Below are 19,774 nucleotides of genomic sequence, written 5' to 3' on the forward strand. Positions count from 1 at the left end.
TGAGAAGGTGGTCATGGGAAGATGTATGGGATAGGTCTTGCATCTAGGTCTATTTCAGGTATATGGGCTATGAGGCAAGGGTTGGGCACAGAGATGGATGAGGATATTGTCTCGGTTCGGTGGGCAGTGGAATACCAATTTGGGAGGAACGGAAAGAATAGTGGGTAGTATATTTCTCATTTTAGGGCATGACGAGAGGTAATCAAAACCCTGGTAGAGAATGTGATTGATATCGTTTCAGTCTGAATTTTAATCCCCCTCTTGAATGTTTCTTTTATTTCTGTCATTGCTTTTTTGTGTATAGATCAACAGCAGGGTTGAAAGACTACATCATTGCCTTACACACTCTTTAATTTGAGCATTTCATTCTTGGTCATCCACTCTTACTGTTACATCTTGGTTCTTGTACATATTCAATATTACCCATCTCTCTCTCTATACCTTAAAATTGCATTACAATTACAAAGAAGAGTCAATATGTTTTCAATTAACTTCAATAATGATTCAATAAAATTATTTATTTACATGAATGTATGTAAATGTAATAATACAGTTGCATTGAATGTCATGAGGGTATTCAGGTACTATGAACATCACATATAAGTCAAATACATCAAAATTAACTGGAGAATACAGCTACAATAGTGTCAGACAATTGGGTGGCACAAGTAAGTATTTTCCATTTATGAAAGAGAAAATGACAGTGAATAACAAATGAATGATTTCACATTTTTGTATTTCTAACCCAAAACATTCCATCAATCATTGAGGCTGTGAAAGCATCAGATAAATTCCTACTAGATAATACTGTAAAATGACAGCCTGGTAGGGGAGGGGGGTGGTGGAGTAAGGTGGTCATGTTATAACCTCTCCTTTTATTTGTCACTCTTTCTGTCAGGTACTAGTAACATTTATTTTATAGAAAATGAGGAGACACACAATACAAGTATCTTGAAATAATTACGAGCAAATAAGTTGGCGCGTGACGAAAAAGCATTAGCGCACAATGCAGCACTAAATGGGGAATTACAAATATTAGAAATAACCACCTGGTTAGTACATTTTGCATTATTGGAGTTACTGCATGGCTAATATTAAATTCAAATTTTTGTAATGCAGATTTGCAAAATATCGTTGTGGGACATTTAGTTTATAAATACAGTTACATTGATGTTAAAAAACACAATTATTCAAATAAATTTGAGTTGCATAGAGATCCAGAGAGAATGCTGGTGACAAAAACCTGCTTAAATATTCACACACTAGAAGTGCTGACTGTGACAATTACAGATTTCTGATGATATGTGTGAATTTTGCTTCTCAGTTAGCGGTGGAGCAAAAGGGTGATATTGTTCATATTATAAGTAAGTTCTGGGTGTGTTGTATACTTATTTCCTTACTATGTGGTATATGTAGATTATATGACAGACCACTTTTATAATTCTCCAGTTCATTTGTTGCTGTCTGCCTCTTTTTTTTTTTTTTTTTTTTACTGTTTCTCGATCAGTCACAATAATACTACAACATATTTTACATTATAAGAATACTTCCTAAATATGGTTCCTGATATTTATCACAGACCTACACAATCATTATTAAATACTTTTTAAACTATTCTTGACTAAACTAAAAGAGCTATAAACTTATGATACCATACATTCAGTATCATGGAATTGCACATACTGTAAGTTATGATAATTGTATAAAATTTACAGGTTTCTAACGTTGCCATTTTTCAAGTGTGCTTGAACTTCTACAACTATAATTTCAGGTTCCACAGTCTTTTCACCACAATCACTAAGATGAACAGGAAGAAGATGGTTATTTTGAATCAATACACGATCAGGCTGAAAAAAAAAAAAAGCAGTAATAGAATAAGAAAATCTCTCTGTGCACATGACAACGACACTATGGCATACGAGGGGCTATAAAAAAAATTAACAAATACATTTTCAAATTGTTTACAATAGGCTACATCCTTATCCTCTTCAAAATATTCTCCATTGCAACTAATACATTTGTCCCACTGGTGCTTCCACTCCTCAAAATGTTTTCGTCATCTTTAGAAATGGCCGACACTTCCCCTCTAGTTTGTTCTTGATTTCTCCAGTGTTGCCAAAACAGTGTCCTTTCATGCCCCTTTTCATGCGTTGAAGTAAAAAAAAAAAGTTGCATTGAGCCAGGCGAGGTGAGGGAGGTGCATGGGGCAGCAGAACCTTGACATTTTTAGCCAATAGTGTCTACGAGAGATGGTTGTGTGTGCAGGTGTGTGAACCATTCTCCTGTCTGCCACAAACCAGCTATTTTTTTATGCATAGAAATAAAAAATTAAAAATATTGAGTGTCATGTAATATTTTGTCTAATGTAATATCTTGTATAGACATCTTTTATTAACCTGACACATTCCACATCATTACGAAGTGTCGTATTCATGATCTAAAGAACAAGTACTAATCTAATCTAATTTAATATAATCTGCACACTGTTGTGCAATCTTCTTAAAACTTCAAAATAAAAGATTTTATTGGTGGTCTATGAGCACAAGCTGTCTAATTTTTTTGATACTTTCGTCAATTTGGGCAGTTAATAGATGTCTAGAATGAGGTTTGTCACCATGCGACATGTTGCCATTTTTACATTGAGAAACCACTCATGCACTTCATTTATCCCATAGCGTCTGCTTGGTAAGCTGTTTTCAACATTAGAACAGGTTCAGCAGCATTTTTACAGAGTAGAAAAGAACATTTCACATCTGCACTTTGTTCACTTGAACTTGCCATCACAAAAAAAAAAAAATCAAGAACAAAAGAGCGCTAGCAAAAACAATCACTGCAGGTGAACTTAACAAGCCAGGTCAACAACACCAGCAACATGGGTGGCACGGAACTGATGACGAGTTGCACTATCCGATGTCTAGCGGCAGAAATGCGTACTGCACAAGCAGGGTACATACGCTCCAGGACAACTGGGATTTTTTTTTATAATTCCGGGAATTTTTCATTGCTTTAGTTTTAAGTTAAATTTTTGTAATTTTGACTGGTAAGAACTGATACTCTGACAAAGAATTTTACCACAATGTAACATAACAGTCGCAACATTTCTCCTCAATTTTGTTGACTGCTGTGCCAGCAGCATGCCAAGTGGCCAGTAAGTTGAACTCCGAGTTAGGCGCAACCGTGAAAACGAAAAGTAATTGTTTGTTTTGGTTTGTACAATTATTTTACAAATGGGAGCATAGCGTACCGCAATAAATTGCAGCAAACAAGAAGAGGAAGATACCACATGCCCTTTTTTTAGGTTTCCTAAGGACCCTGAGAGGTTTATACCATCATGTTCCTAAAGTGCATCGTCAGGATTCGCTTGCAAATTACATGTACATTGATGATTAATGTTTCATTTTAGGGCCAGAAAATGGCTAGTCAACAGCAGACGAAAAGATCTTATGAGAAAAGATCCTGTTTACCTTTATAATAATGTTTTGTCCACTATACGTAATAATAATAATAATAAAAACAGTTCAAGAACGCAGACAAAAACAAACTCATGTGGAATGCAGTTAACCACATTGTTTGACATTGTCACGGTATATACAACCCGGGACAAAAGGGAGATCCGGAAAAAAACTGGGAATTTTTTAATCGGGAATTTTTTAGTATTCCGGGAATTTTTCGTTGTTTTACTTTTCTGGCAAATTTTTGTAATTTTGACATAAGAACCCATACTCTATATTACTGTATCCCGATACTGCAGAGTAATATTCAACAATAAAACATAAATTGCAAAGGAAATGCGACATATACAGCAAAGACACAGTGCTCACGCTTGCGTCTGCCAACAGCAAAATGTGTCAAAGGTTTTAGGAAGACTATGCAGTGCTTCATAATAACAAATTGCCTCCGATGAGCGTGAAGTCGCAACTGTTTACATTAGATTCGTTTTAGTTGCTACTAGCGGGCTCATGCGCATGCGCAGTTGAGTTGCGTTTGAGTGGTAGATTCTCCGTTAGCTGTGCAAGCAGTCGCAGGCTAACGGGAAAAGGGGGCAACAAATTAATATTCTTGAGGAAAAAAAAAAAGTTTAACAAAGCGCCAAGCATCCAGCACACTATGGTCTATCGATTATTCATATGATTTTGAAACACATCCCTGTTGGTTTTTGAACATTTTTGAACAAATTTTAAGTTGATTTCTGAATGAATCATAAGTCGATTTTTGAATGCGTGCATAGTGTACGTGATGCCCCTGTCAGGAGAATACACGTCGCATCTAGAAACAAACTTTCTGCAGACAGAAGGGGATGGGGCTATACGAGCTGAGCGGAGTAAAGACGAACGCATGAATACCAAACGCTGTCTGATTATGTGGTTGATTGAATTTGCGAATGATCAGCATTGTTCTAATTACTAGTGAAATCCATGGATTCAGACTACCAGAATGGAAATAAACGACTAACAGAAATAAGAGGTGAGAAAGATTAAGTAATATCTTCTCAGTGTACCCAAGAAAATGAAATTTTGACATAATTTTTGGCCAGATCACTACACTAGTAAGGACCAGTTGTACAGTCCCCGGCTACTAGGCGCGTAAGTTCTATTCTGGAAGTAACGCGGAAAACGTGTTGTTCGAACATATAATAACGACTAACCGGAAAATAATCGCGGTATAGTTTAACCTGCGATTCCGGTAGGGTTAGTGAAGTTAATCGGCGAACAAATTTTGACAATGGCAGGAACAGCTAGAGAATTGGTGGTGATTTGTTTGTTGAATGAGGAAGGAGAAGAAACGGGGACATCATACAAATTATGGAAGAATAAGACGATTCCAAATTTATATAAAAATTTCGTAATACTACTTTTCGATGTCATGCTTGAGAAACTTGTGCATATGAATGAAATGTTGAACTATTTCCTTACATACAGCTTTTTGCTTGGCCTAACAGGCATTTGATATTGGTACTTTGTGAATTTTATTCTGTCGTGTTATAAAAATGACCATTTGTGACAAAACAGTCTTGTATATTTGGTGTGTTGTAAAATTGCTGCAATATTAGAAAGGCCTATTTTGTTTTATCTAGCAGCTAGTGACAAAATAGACGTAATCAGTTCGAGAAACCCCATCAGTCTTGGGTATTATTTGTATTAAGAGCTTTTTCAGTATCAGATAACGACATTTCGCATTTTCATGCAGCAAACTGTTTGACGAACTTTGAAGTAATAGATTCTTTTGCAGAAAGGAAAGCGCGCCATATAAAGCTGTAGCAAGATTAGAGAGGGGGGAGGGGGGGGGGAGGTGCTAGGATCTAAGGATTGAAGAAGTGTGTACTTTCTTGCTTGTCTCTTCTGTTTATTGGTTTTATGTATCCTATATTTAATTTTGTCACACAAAACAGCAAGTTATTAGCTTATAGGCAATAAAGAGTGCAAATTTCCTGAAGAGTTCTTGTTCTCCCGATTAGAAATAATCCCATCCGCTATTAATTGCGAGATCTTCTGAGGGGCAGGCTGTCAAACCGGCCGATTGGGAGCAGGAGAGGCACCACAGGACATTTCAATTTCCACTGTCCTCAATATAGTTTGATGGTGTCCATTACAAAATATACACCTTTCAGTTCCTCAGAGCGAAATACAGTGATGTGCGATAGAAGAATGCTGTAGGAAGAGGCGTGGCACTGCACTTTGGCACACTTAAGACTAAATAACATGTCTTACATTTCCTCGAACACATATGTTTTATGTTTCAGACTTTTCAGAAAGGTATGCGCTACAAGATGAACATTTTTTTTTTAGTATTGATCTGTTTAGAAAATATTTACTCTGATGTCAAATGAAAACAAAACGGATATCTGTGGCTGGGAGCTATCAAGTGAGTTAAAATACATTCACATAATTACGGAATGCTAAAATATGTTATTAGTTTCAGATTTTATTTCCACCTTTCTGACAGCCAAGCATTATACCTTGCACAGCAATTAAGTTTTTTTGGCTGTTTGCTAAAGCAATTTGACTTTTATTAACCTTTTTCCGCACAGGCACTCAATATTTCTGAATTGAAATGTTTAATTCCACAGTACTGGTTAGTTTCAATTGTTTGCTACATTTCAAGCGCACGTTTTCATCTTCTAGCACATATGGCATTATGCCATAATAAAGAACCGAACATGATATAATACAGTACTGGTGCTCCAATTAAATTTACATCCTGGAAACCACATTGAAAAGCTAAATAGCTGGTCGAGGTCTACTTCATTGGGAATCTGGACATACAAATGTGCACTTTTAAGTTTGCATTTTGAATGTGCACATTTTAGTATGGTTCTCGAAATTCCGATGCACTAGGAGTATCTACTGATGTCTTGTTACTTTTATGACATAATGTACGATCTTTCGTTGTTTTACATGTATGTACATACGGGCTTCCTACATCATGGCAGCTGCGCAAGCGCGGTGTTGATTGTTATCTGCGCTCTCTGGCAACTCAACTGCTGAAATTAACCTATTTCAAACAGGTCGCGGGAAAATATTGCGTAAGGTGGTTTGAAAAACGTTACTTTCAAAGTAAATATCGTTTTGCATAGGGTGAACTATGTGCGAGAATGTACCATGAATTACTTAAATCACAGAGTGTTTCACTCTCATTTAAAAATCAACTCTCTGATGACGAGCCATTTGAAGAATTTCGAACCCAGAAGATCAGACATTTATGTCATTATTAAAAATTTTACTGGCACATTTGTGTGATATACACTCCTGGAAATGGAAAAAAGAACACATTGACACCGGTGTGTCAGACCCACCATACTTGCTCCAGACACTGCGAGAGGGCTGTACAAGCAATGATCACACGCACGGCACAGCGGACACACCAGGAACCGCGGTGTTGGCCGTCGAATGGCGCTAGCTGCGCAGCATTTGTGCACCGCCGCCGTCAGTGTCAGCCAGTTTGCCGTGGCATACGGAGCTCCATCGCAGTCTTTAACACTGGTAGCATTCCGCGACAGCGTTGGCGTGAACCGTATGTGCAGTTGACGGACTTTGAGCGAGGGCGTATAGTGGGCATGCGGGAGGCCGGGTGGACGTACCGCCGAATTGCTCAACACGTGGGGCGTGAGGTCTCCACAGTACATCGATGTTGTCGCCAGTGGTCGGCGGAAGGTGCACGTGCCCGTCGACCTGGGACCGGACCTCAGCGACGCACGGATGCACGCCAAGACCGTAGGATCCTACGCAGTGCCGTAGGGGACCGCACCACCACTTCCCAGCAAATTAGGGACACTGTTGCTCCTGGGGTATCGGCAAGGACCATTCGCAACCGTCTCCATGAAGCTGGGCTACGGTCCCGCACACCGTTAGGCCGTCTTCCGCTCACACCCCAACATCGTGCAGCCCGCCTCCAGTGGTGTCGCGACAGGCGTGAATGGAGGGACGAATGGAGACGTGTCGTCTTCAGCGATGAGAGTCGCTTCTGCCTTGGTGCCAATGATGGTCGTATGCGTGTTTGGCACCGTGCAGGTGAGCGCCACAATCAGGACTGCATACGACCGAGGCACACAGGGCCAACACCCGGCATCATGGTGTGGGGAGCGATCTCCTACACTGGCCGTACACCTCTGGTGATCGTCGAGGGGACACTGAATAGTGCACGGTACATCCAAACCGCCATCGAACCCATCGTTCTACCATTCCTAGACCGGCAAGGGAACTTGTTGTTCCAACAGGACAATGCACGTTCGCATGTATCCCGTGCCACCCAACGTGCTCTAGAAGGTGTAAGTCAACTACCCTGGCCAGCAAGATCTCCGGATCTGTCCCCCATTGAGCATGTTTGGGACTGGATGAAGCGTCGTCTCACGCAGTCTGCACGTCCAGCACGAACGCTGTTCCAACTGAGGCGCCAGGTGGAAATGGCATGGCAAGCCGTTCCACAGGACTACATCCAGCATCTCTACGATCGTCTCCATGGGAGAATAGCAGCCTGCATTGCTGCGAAAGGTGGATATACACTGTACTAGTGCCGACATTGTGCATGCTCTGTTGCCTGTGTCTATATGCCTGTGGTTCTGTCAGTGTGATCATGTGATGTATCTGACCCCAGGAATGTGTCAACAAAGTTTCCCCTTCCTGGTGGGACAATGAATTCACGGTGTTCTTATTTCAATTTCCAGGCAAAAGCGCAAAAAAGATCAGCATTATATACGAAGGCTTAGCTTCTCTTGCACCTTATTAACATTAGAGACCAACATTATATGTGAAAGCTTTGCTTTTATTGTGGCAACACTATGTATATTAATTTAAACTATTAACTTTCCCTGTTTGTGTGTTCGTGCTACTTAACAGAGATGTTGCTGTTGGCTGACTACATCAAGTGTCATCTGCTGGCCAGATCATGTGACATGAGCTATGACTGGCTTACAAAACCACATTGCAATCTTGATTTCAATGATTCGGAAAGTAACATGCGGTGTTTGGTGGAATTCCAATGTATACTTTCGTAATGCAAATATTCGCAGCGTACATGTTGCTGCACATCAAAGATATTTCACAAAACGTGTCTTTTTCCCTGAGTTTCGTTTTGTAAAGTGGAGGGAAATTGTACCCTAACCATCTAAAGGATTGATCAGTTTTGCAGTTCTGAAGGAAAATATACTGTCATTTAACACGGAGAAAGTGTGTTTTCACCCGGGAGAAAATGTATTTTTAACCGCGAAAAATCAGGGAATTTTTTTTTTCCTTGTCCGCGTATACAGCCTGCATTCTAAATACGCCCCCTCAACTGACGATGAAGAGGAGACTGCCATAAAAGTTCGACAATCCGTCTAAAGCTGCGAAACACTCCTGTGGCACAAAAGCAGCCAGTTCAACTCTCCATGTATAAGTGTCAGATTCATCTGAATTGTCAACATAGAACTGCTTTGACAATGAAGTGGTAAAATTAAGTGGAGTTATTCCTGTTTAGAACAATGTGCGGAGTATCAGAATGTGCAGATCGCTAGACTTCGTAAAAAACTGTTATGGTACAAGGAGAGTGCCTATCATTTTAACTACAGACAGCAACAGACACTGTATCAGAAGAATCAAGTGCAGGAGGACGGACAAACAAATTTTGAAGACTACAGGATCCCAATATTTTTTAATAAGATGCCCTTGGCTTGTTGTTAAACCAGATTAGCATGCCATCTGCAAGATGGAAAGACAAAACTGAGCTGTTTGCACTAAATTTATCACATTACAGCACTCAGGATACGGGTTTTGTCAGAACATTTTATATTTCCATCAGTGAGTGCATTACAGAGGTATGAGGAAGGCATACAAATAAAAAATGGGACAATTAACAACATGTTCTACTTTTTAAAGCAGAAGATACTGCATTTCTCCAATGCTGAAAAACTAGTGCATATATCATTACATGAAAAGTCTCCGATGGTAAATTTAACATATGACAGCACTTTCGACAGTGGTCTTGGCTTTTAAGGACTTGGGGTTTACACTCACAATACATTTCCCCCACTGTTTGGCAGTTGCTTGTCCCACTTAGAATAGTATAAAGATGAAGGTCATACTTGTGGCAACAGGCGACAATAACTAAAACACAGTAGGCCTATGGAACGACAAACGGCGTGTCGATCCCTTATGCATGCAGAGGTACATCTCTGTGTTTCTTATGTGTGAAACTATGTGTTTATATTCCGTTGATATCAACGTGGTAAGCTGCAGTTCTGTCCAACGTCACAAGCGTTTCTTCACGAATGTATTTTAACTTGCCACTGGATTCATGAGTTTTATCCCTACTTGCACTTATTTTAGAATCATTTTTAGAAACTTCTGTGTCTTCTGATACTACACAAACTCCTGATGGCAAAAAATAATTCAAATATTTCGTAATCACTCAGGAAAGAGATGCAAAACAAACACTGCTTACGACTCATCTGAAGTTCTCCTTGTCGCTACTTGGAGTGCCAGTGTCGCTCGAGCCGTCAAACTGTACAACAGTGAGTGTCATGACTGTTATATTAGTCTGTGATTTCTCTAAAGCGCTATGATTGCTGGAACTTTCAGAATACCAAAATCGACAGCGTACATGTTGGTGCACATAGAAGCTTGTCCCAAAGTGTGTGTGTGTGTGTGTGTGTGTGTGGCCAGAGTTCTACGCCGATCTGTAAAACCTAAACCATTCAAAGATTGATAAGTTCCTTAAACAGGGAAAATTTGTTTTTTCACCCGATAGAAAGTGTACTTTTAACCGGGAAATCCGTGCTTTTTTTTCCCCCTTGTCCCCCATATACACCCTGACAAGCTCCACTCTGGCATTTTTTTTTGGGGGGGGGGGGGGGGGGTTCCCCGCCGTATACTATTCTGAAAATCTATGTAAGATGTCTATAGAAATCTACATAAGTACATTAAACTGTTTAATTACCGGAAAGATTGATGAATTAGATGCCTGTAACTGCTTTTTGGACAAGTGCTCAACAACAGCAGCTGCATAACAGTCTCCTAGCATATTATTTGTTGTCCTCACACGATCCCTGTGGATAAATAAATACAAAATTTCTGAGAATTAAAAATCAAATATTAGGCAAAGAGAACTTGCAAAGAAAAAAAATGTACACAGATTATATAACATGTACCGGGTAGTCCTAAATTAGTTTAACTTCTCATAATGTTAAATGGCATAAGGAATTTCAGAACTTTTAATTGTTGAATAATATATAATAACTGAAACACTTGACGTAAGTATGGAAACAAAAGTCTTATGAACTAGAAATACCAAAGCTATAAAATAATACAAAAGCATAATCTTAAAAAACAATTAATTAATTACTATGTGCAGAGAAGTGACCAGCTGGAAATCTGCACATTGTATTAAGGTTTGAAATAAATTTTTTAGACCACAATCTAGGAATACAAATCAAATTTTAACAATGCTCACTTCATGAACTACTTACACAAACCAGTCAATTGCAAAAAGAAGTGATACATCTTGAACTGGAGCATCAATGGTGGACAGCACCATGAAGATTAAAACCAAGGCTGCACTGGGGACACTTGCTGATGAAAAACTGGCTGCTGTTGATGCCAGACTGAAAGAATGTGTTCCCATTGAGATGAAAAGTAATGTAATTTAGTCATAATGACATGCTTACAAAAAAACATTAACATTACAAAACATACACTATAAAAATAATTAGGCAAAACATTATGAGCATTGCCCACCACAACGTAGGATGCCGCTTGGTGGTATGGTGGGCATGTGACATGGTAGCAAATGTACACAAGCAGGGCAGAAACCGATGAGGAATCACCCTAGGGAAGATATGGGCTGCAAATTGTGAAATCCATTGAGATAAGCAACTTTGATCAAGGGCTTTTCTTATTATGCAGAGCCTGTGAACGAGTATTTTGAAAGTGGTAAAGCTGGTTGAATGTCCACGTACTACTGTTTTGGGCATCTATAGAAAGAGGTAGAAGGACAGTGAAACTACCACTAGGCACTAAATGGTTGCACGTCCACAACTCTCCACGGAACATAGGGTTCAGAGTCTTGACTGTTCTGTAATGTAGGGGAGATAGTGATCTGTGGCACCTCTGGCAAAAGACCACAATGTTGGTGCACGCCCAAGTGTTTTGGAGCACATCATTCATCTTACATTGTTGAACATGGAGCTTCAAAGCAGATCACCTGTACATGTTCTCACATTGATCCAACATCATCAATTATGATTGCAGTGGGCACGGGACCATCAGATTTGACTGTCAATCAATGGAAAGATGTTGGCTCTTTAGGTGAATCACATTGTCACTACAGTAGGTCGCTGGTCATCTCCACAAAATTGAGGTGAACAGCAGCTTGAAACGTGCAACGTGCCACGGCGGCAGACTGGTGGGAGCAGTATTGTATTATTGGAATCATTCTCCTGTCCTTACATGGAACCTGTGGTAGTAATCTTAGACACACAGACAGCTGAGATCCTCCTGCATTCCTTCATGCTTGATGTCTTCCCTGATGGTGATATCATTCAGCAGCATAACTGTCCATGTCTCTGACCCAGAACTGTGCTATAGTGGTTTGAGGAGCATTATAGTGAACTCATGTTGATGTCTAAGTGACCACATTTGCTTCATGTAAATACTATGGAACCCATCTGGGTTGCTACTGGGTGCCAATCAGCATCCCATTATTCACTCGAATTACATGACCTGTGTGTAGACATCATGCCCCATATCACCACAAATCTACCAACAAACTGTTGGATCCCTGATATGCAGAATCAATTATGTATTTCATTCCAAAGACAGGCAGACAAGATATTAAGCATATGGTCACAATATTTTGGCTCTTCAGCGTATGTACTTCAGTTAACTTCAGTGCACAACCTTTTAAAAAAAGTTCAAAGTAAATTTTCTTGTTATATTCATGATTACTGTGACTATACTCACCACACTGTCAGTATTTCACCAATACCAAGCGATATTTGATTCATCTGTGCAATAAAAATTGAAGCTACAGCTACAAATAGAGCTGTGCCATCCATGTTGATCGTGCATCCAATAGGAAGTATAAATCTAGAAATTCGCTGATCAACACGGACTTTTTCATCCATGCATCTCAAGGTTACTGGAAGTGCAGCAGCTCTGGAATGACCAGTACACTTCATTGTACTATTTCTGTCTACTACAAGTTATAAAATTAGACTATTATGAAACTTTGCACATCATTTAATTGAAAAGTATTAATGTTACATGAATATAGGAGAGAGAAATATCACATAAGTTTAATTTATGACAAAAAAGTGCCAGGATTTTAGAATAAATTAATTACATTTACAGGAAGACAGTGTAAAAAACATGCATACAACCGACGCAAATATTTTTAAAGTTCAACATGAATGTTTAACAAAGAATTACTGGAAAATTTGAACTGTGACTTATGAAGAGTAACAGAATTTGTCTAACAATGTCCAATTTCCTTTGATAAATAAGAGAATATCTTATCACATTTATTTCTAGAATGTATATAAAAAGGGATTACATATTCAGTTTACAGCAACATGAAAGCAGTATTTATTACATGTTCTGTAACAGAGTGAAGTGGATATATATTTAACACTTAACAGTATGGAACGATAGCAGCACTATAATTCTAGATAATTTGTGGAGCAAATTTAGTCATCAAAGCTTACAAATTATCTCATCAGACACAATCCAAACTGCACATTTTTTACATAAATGTTCCTGGTGTCCACATAATAAGTCAATTACATAATAAGTTAATTACTTATGGCATAGAAATATGCAGAGTTTGTCTTCTAATGGTCTTTAATAGATGTAGTGATACTGTTAACCAAGATTTTTTTTTTACCTTGCATTTGGAATGCCCCATGTCACTACCTCTTCCTGTAACTATATCTTATTAGTTATTGACCTTGAGGATGTGATGGTAATGGTAAAGCTATACTCACGTTGATGCTGTGGCAAATGCAGTGAGTGTGGCTTGTGCCAGTCCCCAGTAGTACTTGTAAGGGTTGCGGCGAATGACGATGAAATAAATAAGTTGCATTATGATGAGTTGGTAGATAAAGACACCAAGCACAACTGTGAAAACAAACCATCCAAGCTGTTGCACAACAACGCTAAGGTCTTCCACTGACAGTATCTTTCCTGCAATAACACTTGCAACGCCCACTGGTGTCAACCTGAAGCAGATTGCATATGTTATTAATTAATGATGAAATATAGTCTGCACAAGTTTCCTTATTGATATTTACTTAACAGACAATTCACCGAGTTGATCTCACCACAGATCTGTTGTTATTAGATTTAGAAAGGAAATTTTAAAGCAAGAAATTATGCTCCTTGTCAAGAAACATTACAAGTTATCTGAGAGAGAATGCTGCAATCACTTCATTCATACAAGGCCCAGTGATGGTTAGGGCTTATGTTCTTTAATTAATAACAAAGCAGTGATCTTCATGCTAAGCTCTTAGGTTCCCACCCAAGTTTTTCTGTTGATATCCATGACATTTCAGGGAACCTCATATTCGTTATCTTTTCGTCAGTGGTATATGCCATGAAAGTCTGCATTCACTCAAGTGTGATGTTATTGATTTAGAAATAATGTGGAAGATATGGTACTTGCAGATGGCTATATTTTAATGTGTGATAGTATCTCCCTCCAAGTAAGACATTTAAGTACTACTGTAATTTATTAAACGCTGCCATTGCTCAAAGATGTGCCCAAGGACTGAAAAAATAAATAAATAAATAAATAAATAAACTCACCCCGTCTTAAGGCCACAAGTGGCCCATTGGGACCATCCGACAGCCATGTCATCCTCAATGAGGATGTAGATAGGAGGGGTGTGTGGCAGGAACTGCACAACTGAAACAACCTGGTTTTAATTAATGCCGTGTGATTAGGGGCCTCCTGTCGGGTAGACCGGTCGCCTGGTGCAAGTCTTTCTATTTGACGCCACATTGGTGACTTCCACATGGATGAGGATGAAATGATGATGATCAGGGCAACACAACACCCAGTCCCTCAGCAGATAAAACCTCCAACCCGGCTGGGGAATCAAACCAAGGCCCTTAGGATTGACATTCTGTCGCACTGACCACTCAGCTACCAGGGACAGACAAATAACCTGGTAAAACATTATGGTTATTTTTCTTTTAAATGAGGGGAACACGTGAGAAAAGGCTTCATTGGTGTAAGTAATTCAATGCCTAGATTTTGGTGGTAATCAAATGAAATTATATCACATCAAACCTCACTTGAGCATTTCAAAAATTGTTTTCACAATGAAGCCTAACAATATCCTCCAGCCCATCGTATACCGTTTCTGCATGGAGTATAAATGTGCATATGCACTTATAGCACTTCACATTGAAGCTTAACCCCCCCATTCTTCTCAATCTGCATTAATTACTAGAAAGGAGACAACAAATACCCTCAGACAGTAAACATCAGCACATGATTAACAAATGGAAAAGCATACCAAACACAGAAATATGCAGTAAAAGAGGCAATAATAGCTAATTACAGGTCAATAATGTGCCTGTTCACTATGTTCTAATTGCTTACAGGAATAGTAGCTGGTGGAATTCAGAATTACAGGGAAGAAAATACTGTTCTGCCAATTGAGTAAAAAGTCAATAATTGAAGAAGCAGAGTTATATGACAAGCTTCTGATTGCAATATGATTCTGGACCACTGCAAAACCCAGAAATACTAATTTGTACATCATCAGAACTGACTAATAATAATCATTTCATTCAGTTTCTCACAGTGGGATCATGAAATCTCTTTAAACCAGTGGACTTAGCAAAAGACTCGGGAAGTTCATCTAAAATGTGATGGAGGACTAGAAGATAGAATAGAGAGTTACAGATTGGTCAACAGTAAGTGAAGACCCTTCCTGGTTAATACACTATCCCAAGTGCTGTTCAGATCATGAGGATCTCATTGTCAATAATTTTACAGAAAAAAAACAACCTGGACCATCAAAGAGCCAGAAACTCAGAAAATTTCTCATCTGATTCCTACTCGTCACTGTCCCTATATACCAACATCCCTTATGCCTGTTGTCTTGCTCCTATTGAACAGTGTCCTTCAGACTTCAAACCCACTACCTCTTTCCTGGAGTACCTTACTAACTTTTACGTAACACACGACTAGTACTACCCTGAATGGAAGATATACAGGCAAATCTACAGCACAGCCATGGGCACCCGTGTGGCACTGTCCTATACCAACGTGTTTGTGGGCCATCCAAAGGGGATCTCCTAGCCTCCCAAAACCCCAAACCCATGGTCTCTTTCAGGTTCATTGATGCTATCTTTACTATACTCAGGACACTCTAGTCTCATTCTTTCAGAACCTCACCACCTTCTTGCCCACCCACTTCACCTCGCCCTCCTCAACCCAGTGTGCCACCTTCCTAGAAGTTGACCACCTCCTCTCTGATAGCTCAGTTCACACTTCTGTCCATATTTAACCCACCAACCGCCAACAGTACATGCATTGCAATACCTGCCATCCCTTACTTACCAAAAAATCCCTCCCATATAGCCTAGCAATGCAGGGACAGCCTATCTATAATGACAAGAACTCCATTGCCCAGTATGCTGAAGATCTCACAAAGGCCTTCAGAGACAGTCGCTGTTCTCCAGATCTAGTTCATAAACAGATTTTCTGTGCCATATCCCCACATGCTCCCAGTCCTTCCACCTCCTCAAGGACCAACTACAAATTTGTGTCCCCTTTGTGACCCGATCCCACTGTGGATTGGAGTAACTGAACTGCATCCTTCATAGGGCTTTGATTATCTTTCAATATGCCCTGAAATGAGGAACATCCTAACCAATATTCTTCCCACTCCTAAAGTGGTTTTCCTTCACCCACCAAACCTCCATAACATCCTAATCTATGCCTCTGCCAATCTCAGCCCCTTGCCACAGAGATCATACCCCTGCAGAGGGCCCAGGTGGAAGACCTGCTCAATCCACTCACCCAGCGCTTCCTATTCCAGTCCTGTCACAGGCTTATTCTACCCTATCAGAGACCAGACTGCCTACAAAAGCAGTCATGTCATGCACTGGTTCTGATGCAATCATTGTACAGTTTATCATATTCATGTGACTACCAACCAGCTGTCCACCAGGGTGAATGGTCACTGTCAAACTGTTGCCAAGAGCAAAGTGAACCTCCATGTGACACAACATGCAGCTGAACATAACATGTTTGACTTCAGTGGGTGCTTCACAGCCTGGTCCATGTGCATCCTCTCCCATCAGCTCTCCTGCACTGCAGAGATAAGAGTTATTCTTACAACACGTTCTCCGCTCCTGAAACTGTCATGGCTTCAACCCAGGTAAACTACTCTCCCCCAACCCTCCACTGAACAGTTTCTACCCCCTCCGTCCTACCACCTCTTCCCAAACCATTTCTCCTCATCACATTACGTGCTGTTCTTTGCCAATGCACCCACCAGTACCTTTCCCTCTCTGCTCATTTCCTTTTCCACTCTTACACCCCCCCCCTCCCCCATTCCCCCAAAGCCTCTGGACACTGCTCATGGCAGGTATGTCCTGTCACCTAGTTCCTGTGTGCTCTGACAGACAGTGCTCTTCTCTCCCCCCAGCCGTACCCTGCTATCCCTGCCCCACTCTGGATTGCTCTTCTTATTCAATGCAACAGTTGCAATCTGCCCATGTATGTTCCTTTTTTTTCTACAGAAAAAGCCTCAGTGTCTAACAGTCTTTTTTGTTGTGCCTGTCTGCAACTCTTTGTCATCTGTATGGTGAGTAGCAGTCTGTCCTTTTCATAATTATTGGTATATAAACTTGCACTGCTTGTGAAATGCTGAGTAGGCAATATTCGGAGAAGACTGAAAGTAAAGTAAATGGAAAGGAGGTCTAGTTGTGTCTGACCAGTGGAACCCTGATATAGGAAACAAAAGCACTGATTTCTGCCGAACACATGCAAGCATCAGAAAGGATGCTGTAAAGTTAGAATTAAGAAATATGCCTAAGCCCATAGTTCATCTTTGGAAAGAGCTGACAGAGCGACAGAAAACATCCTGAGCCATTACAAAAAGTTTTCACAGTCAGATTACAAGCAGATGCACTGAGAATTATGGACCTTATTATTCTAGGTGACAGCAGAATCAAATACAAACAGTTGAAAAAGCTTACAAGAGATGAGGACCTGAAAACTGAGCTTGAACTGCTCTGAGATAAACCTGTAAATATGGCTTCAGTGATTCTTAGCAGACTGGACACAGTGTCGAACCATCTCAGTGGAAACTTTAAAACAGTTGGCATTGATAAAATGTCCCTCAGCCAACAACAAAAAGCTATTTTACTGGAATTTCATTACATTATTGAACATTGTACTGCAGTTCTAGGTGCTTGAGAAGTGTGTGACAAAACATGAAACCCAGCACTGCAATCCCATTTTCTGTGTATACTGATGTCTTTACATCAATAGTAGTAACAATAGTAGTAGTAATAGTAACAATAGTGTTGGTGGTGGTAGTAGTAACATTAGGTTTGACACATATGACTGATAAAGGCTGTCTATAGAAATTTCCATACATTACAGTCTTCAGCTACAAATGTCTATGTTTTTCCTGCATGTTTTATAAAAATTTCATTTAGTTTTTGCCTTTCTCTGTTCTTGTCTTTTAAAATTTTACATACAACTTTTGACCTATTCATCATCCACTCACTTCACAAAATACCCTGACAACCTCCATTTTACTTTCTTTGCAATCATAATCATATTTGTCACCCCAGTCTGTTTATTTGTTTTCTCATCTTCCCTAGAAATTTCCAGTATCCATCTCTCTGTTACTCAATGAGCAAAACTCAGTTTTTCTTTGGTATATAATTTAAAAATGAAAGTCCAACTGTCTTGTGTCTAAACTGGTAATACATTCTACAAACTTCCTTTGCAAAATATAAGAAGTTTAGTCTTGAGAACCAAATTTAGTTTATCAAAAATGCACCAGGCAATTGTCTTCTTCTGAGTTATTGTCTTCAACTGTTCTAAATACAAAGAAGTCATTAAGACCTGTAGAGTACATAGTACACATGGACAATGAACTCTTAGAACTAGAGGTATTAATGACTGTTCTGTTTTTAGAACAGTCGAAGTCAGTAACTCAGAAGAAGACAATTGCCTGGTGTATTTTTAGTAAACTAAATTTGGTTCTCAAGACTAAACTTCTTATACTTTGCAACAGAAGTTTATAGTATGTATTACCAGTTTAAGCATAAGGCAGTGGGACTTTAGTTTTTAAATTAGACACTGTGACAAAGCAAGCTGGGATACATTTTATCCCGCCCCCTCCCCCTTGTTTTGCCATCTGCTTCTTAAAATTCATTTTTGACTAATTACTATTAACATAAGTGAGTGTAATCTGCATTATCATAAAAGAGAAAGGTTTACCTTCAGTCTTAAAGAATATAATACCAGATCCAGTTTTGAGCTTAGTTTATGTATGTAATTGATTTTATAATTTACTTCGACTATTCCTAGTTAATACTTCCATTATAGGGTGAAATCAGTAATTGTTTTGTAACTTAAATTGTATTGTAGATGTATAAAGAAATATAAATTCTGTACTTATTATAAACATTTGGAGGAACAACTAATTGTATTCTTAAAGGATCTACTTGGCTCAATTTGAGAACATGTCAGCAAAGCCAGCCCTTAATTTATTCCAAAGTAATTAACAGTTTTGTCAAAAGTATTGTTTGCATATATGTTAATTTCTTGATTTAAACAAATAATTTGGCTTAACCCTTGTAGTAGGAGAAACTGTTAAAAAGAACTAGTCTTTTGATGTATCCATTTAATTTAATGAGTTAACTTTTAATTGTAATTTCTGTAAATTTAACTTCAAACAGTGCAGAGTTTCAGTACCTTTTATTGTGAGCCTATATAAGGGCCCGATATTTGGTCCCAGGACGGTCAGTCCACGCCTGAGTTTCAGACGAGGAATCTGTGTTGGTTAGAACGACAACAATGCATCAATGTAACTGTGAAATTAGTGTTACACCAACAAGCCATCTGTTACAGCAATGACAGTGTCTGTTCAATTTATTTGAAAGACTGTGAAATATGTGATTAGATTTTTACTGCTTGTAGATGTTCAACAGTAAACTATTGTTGCAGTATGTGGATGTTTGCCTGCAAACTATTAATGAGGTTTATTATAAGTAAAACTATAGAGCACTGGGCATATGTAACTGTGTATTATTGGGGGGTTGTGAAC

The 19,774-nt window shown here is 39.2% G+C and overlaps 1 protein-coding gene across 3 annotated transcripts in view; it reads right to left on the reverse strand.

The window, feature by feature from the left end:
- Positions 1–500: 500 nt before the first annotated feature.
- Positions 501–19,774, reverse strand: part of LOC126278987 (excitatory amino acid transporter) — a 355,583-nt gene continuing 336,309 nt past the window's right edge. For all 3 annotated transcript variants that reach the window (XM_049979292.1, XM_049979293.1, XM_049979291.1), the window contains 5 exons: positions 13,454–13,687; positions 12,432–12,626; positions 10,940–11,074; positions 10,411–10,519; positions 501–1,847 (listed from right to left, as the gene is read on the reverse strand). In XM_049979292.1, coding sequence (XP_049835249.1) covers positions 1,710–1,847; positions 10,411–10,519; positions 10,940–11,074; positions 12,432–12,626; positions 13,454–13,687 — 811 coding nt within the window. In that variant the 3' untranslated portion in view covers positions 501–1,709. The remainder of the gene's footprint in view (positions 1,848–10,410; positions 10,520–10,939; positions 11,075–12,431; positions 12,627–13,453; positions 13,688–19,774) is intronic.

The sequence above is a fragment of the Schistocerca gregaria genome, chromosome 6, assembly GCF_023897955.1.
Source record: "Schistocerca gregaria isolate iqSchGreg1 chromosome 6, iqSchGreg1.2, whole genome shotgun sequence".
Classification (NCBI taxonomy): domain Eukaryota; kingdom Metazoa; phylum Arthropoda; class Insecta; order Orthoptera; family Acrididae; genus Schistocerca; species Schistocerca gregaria.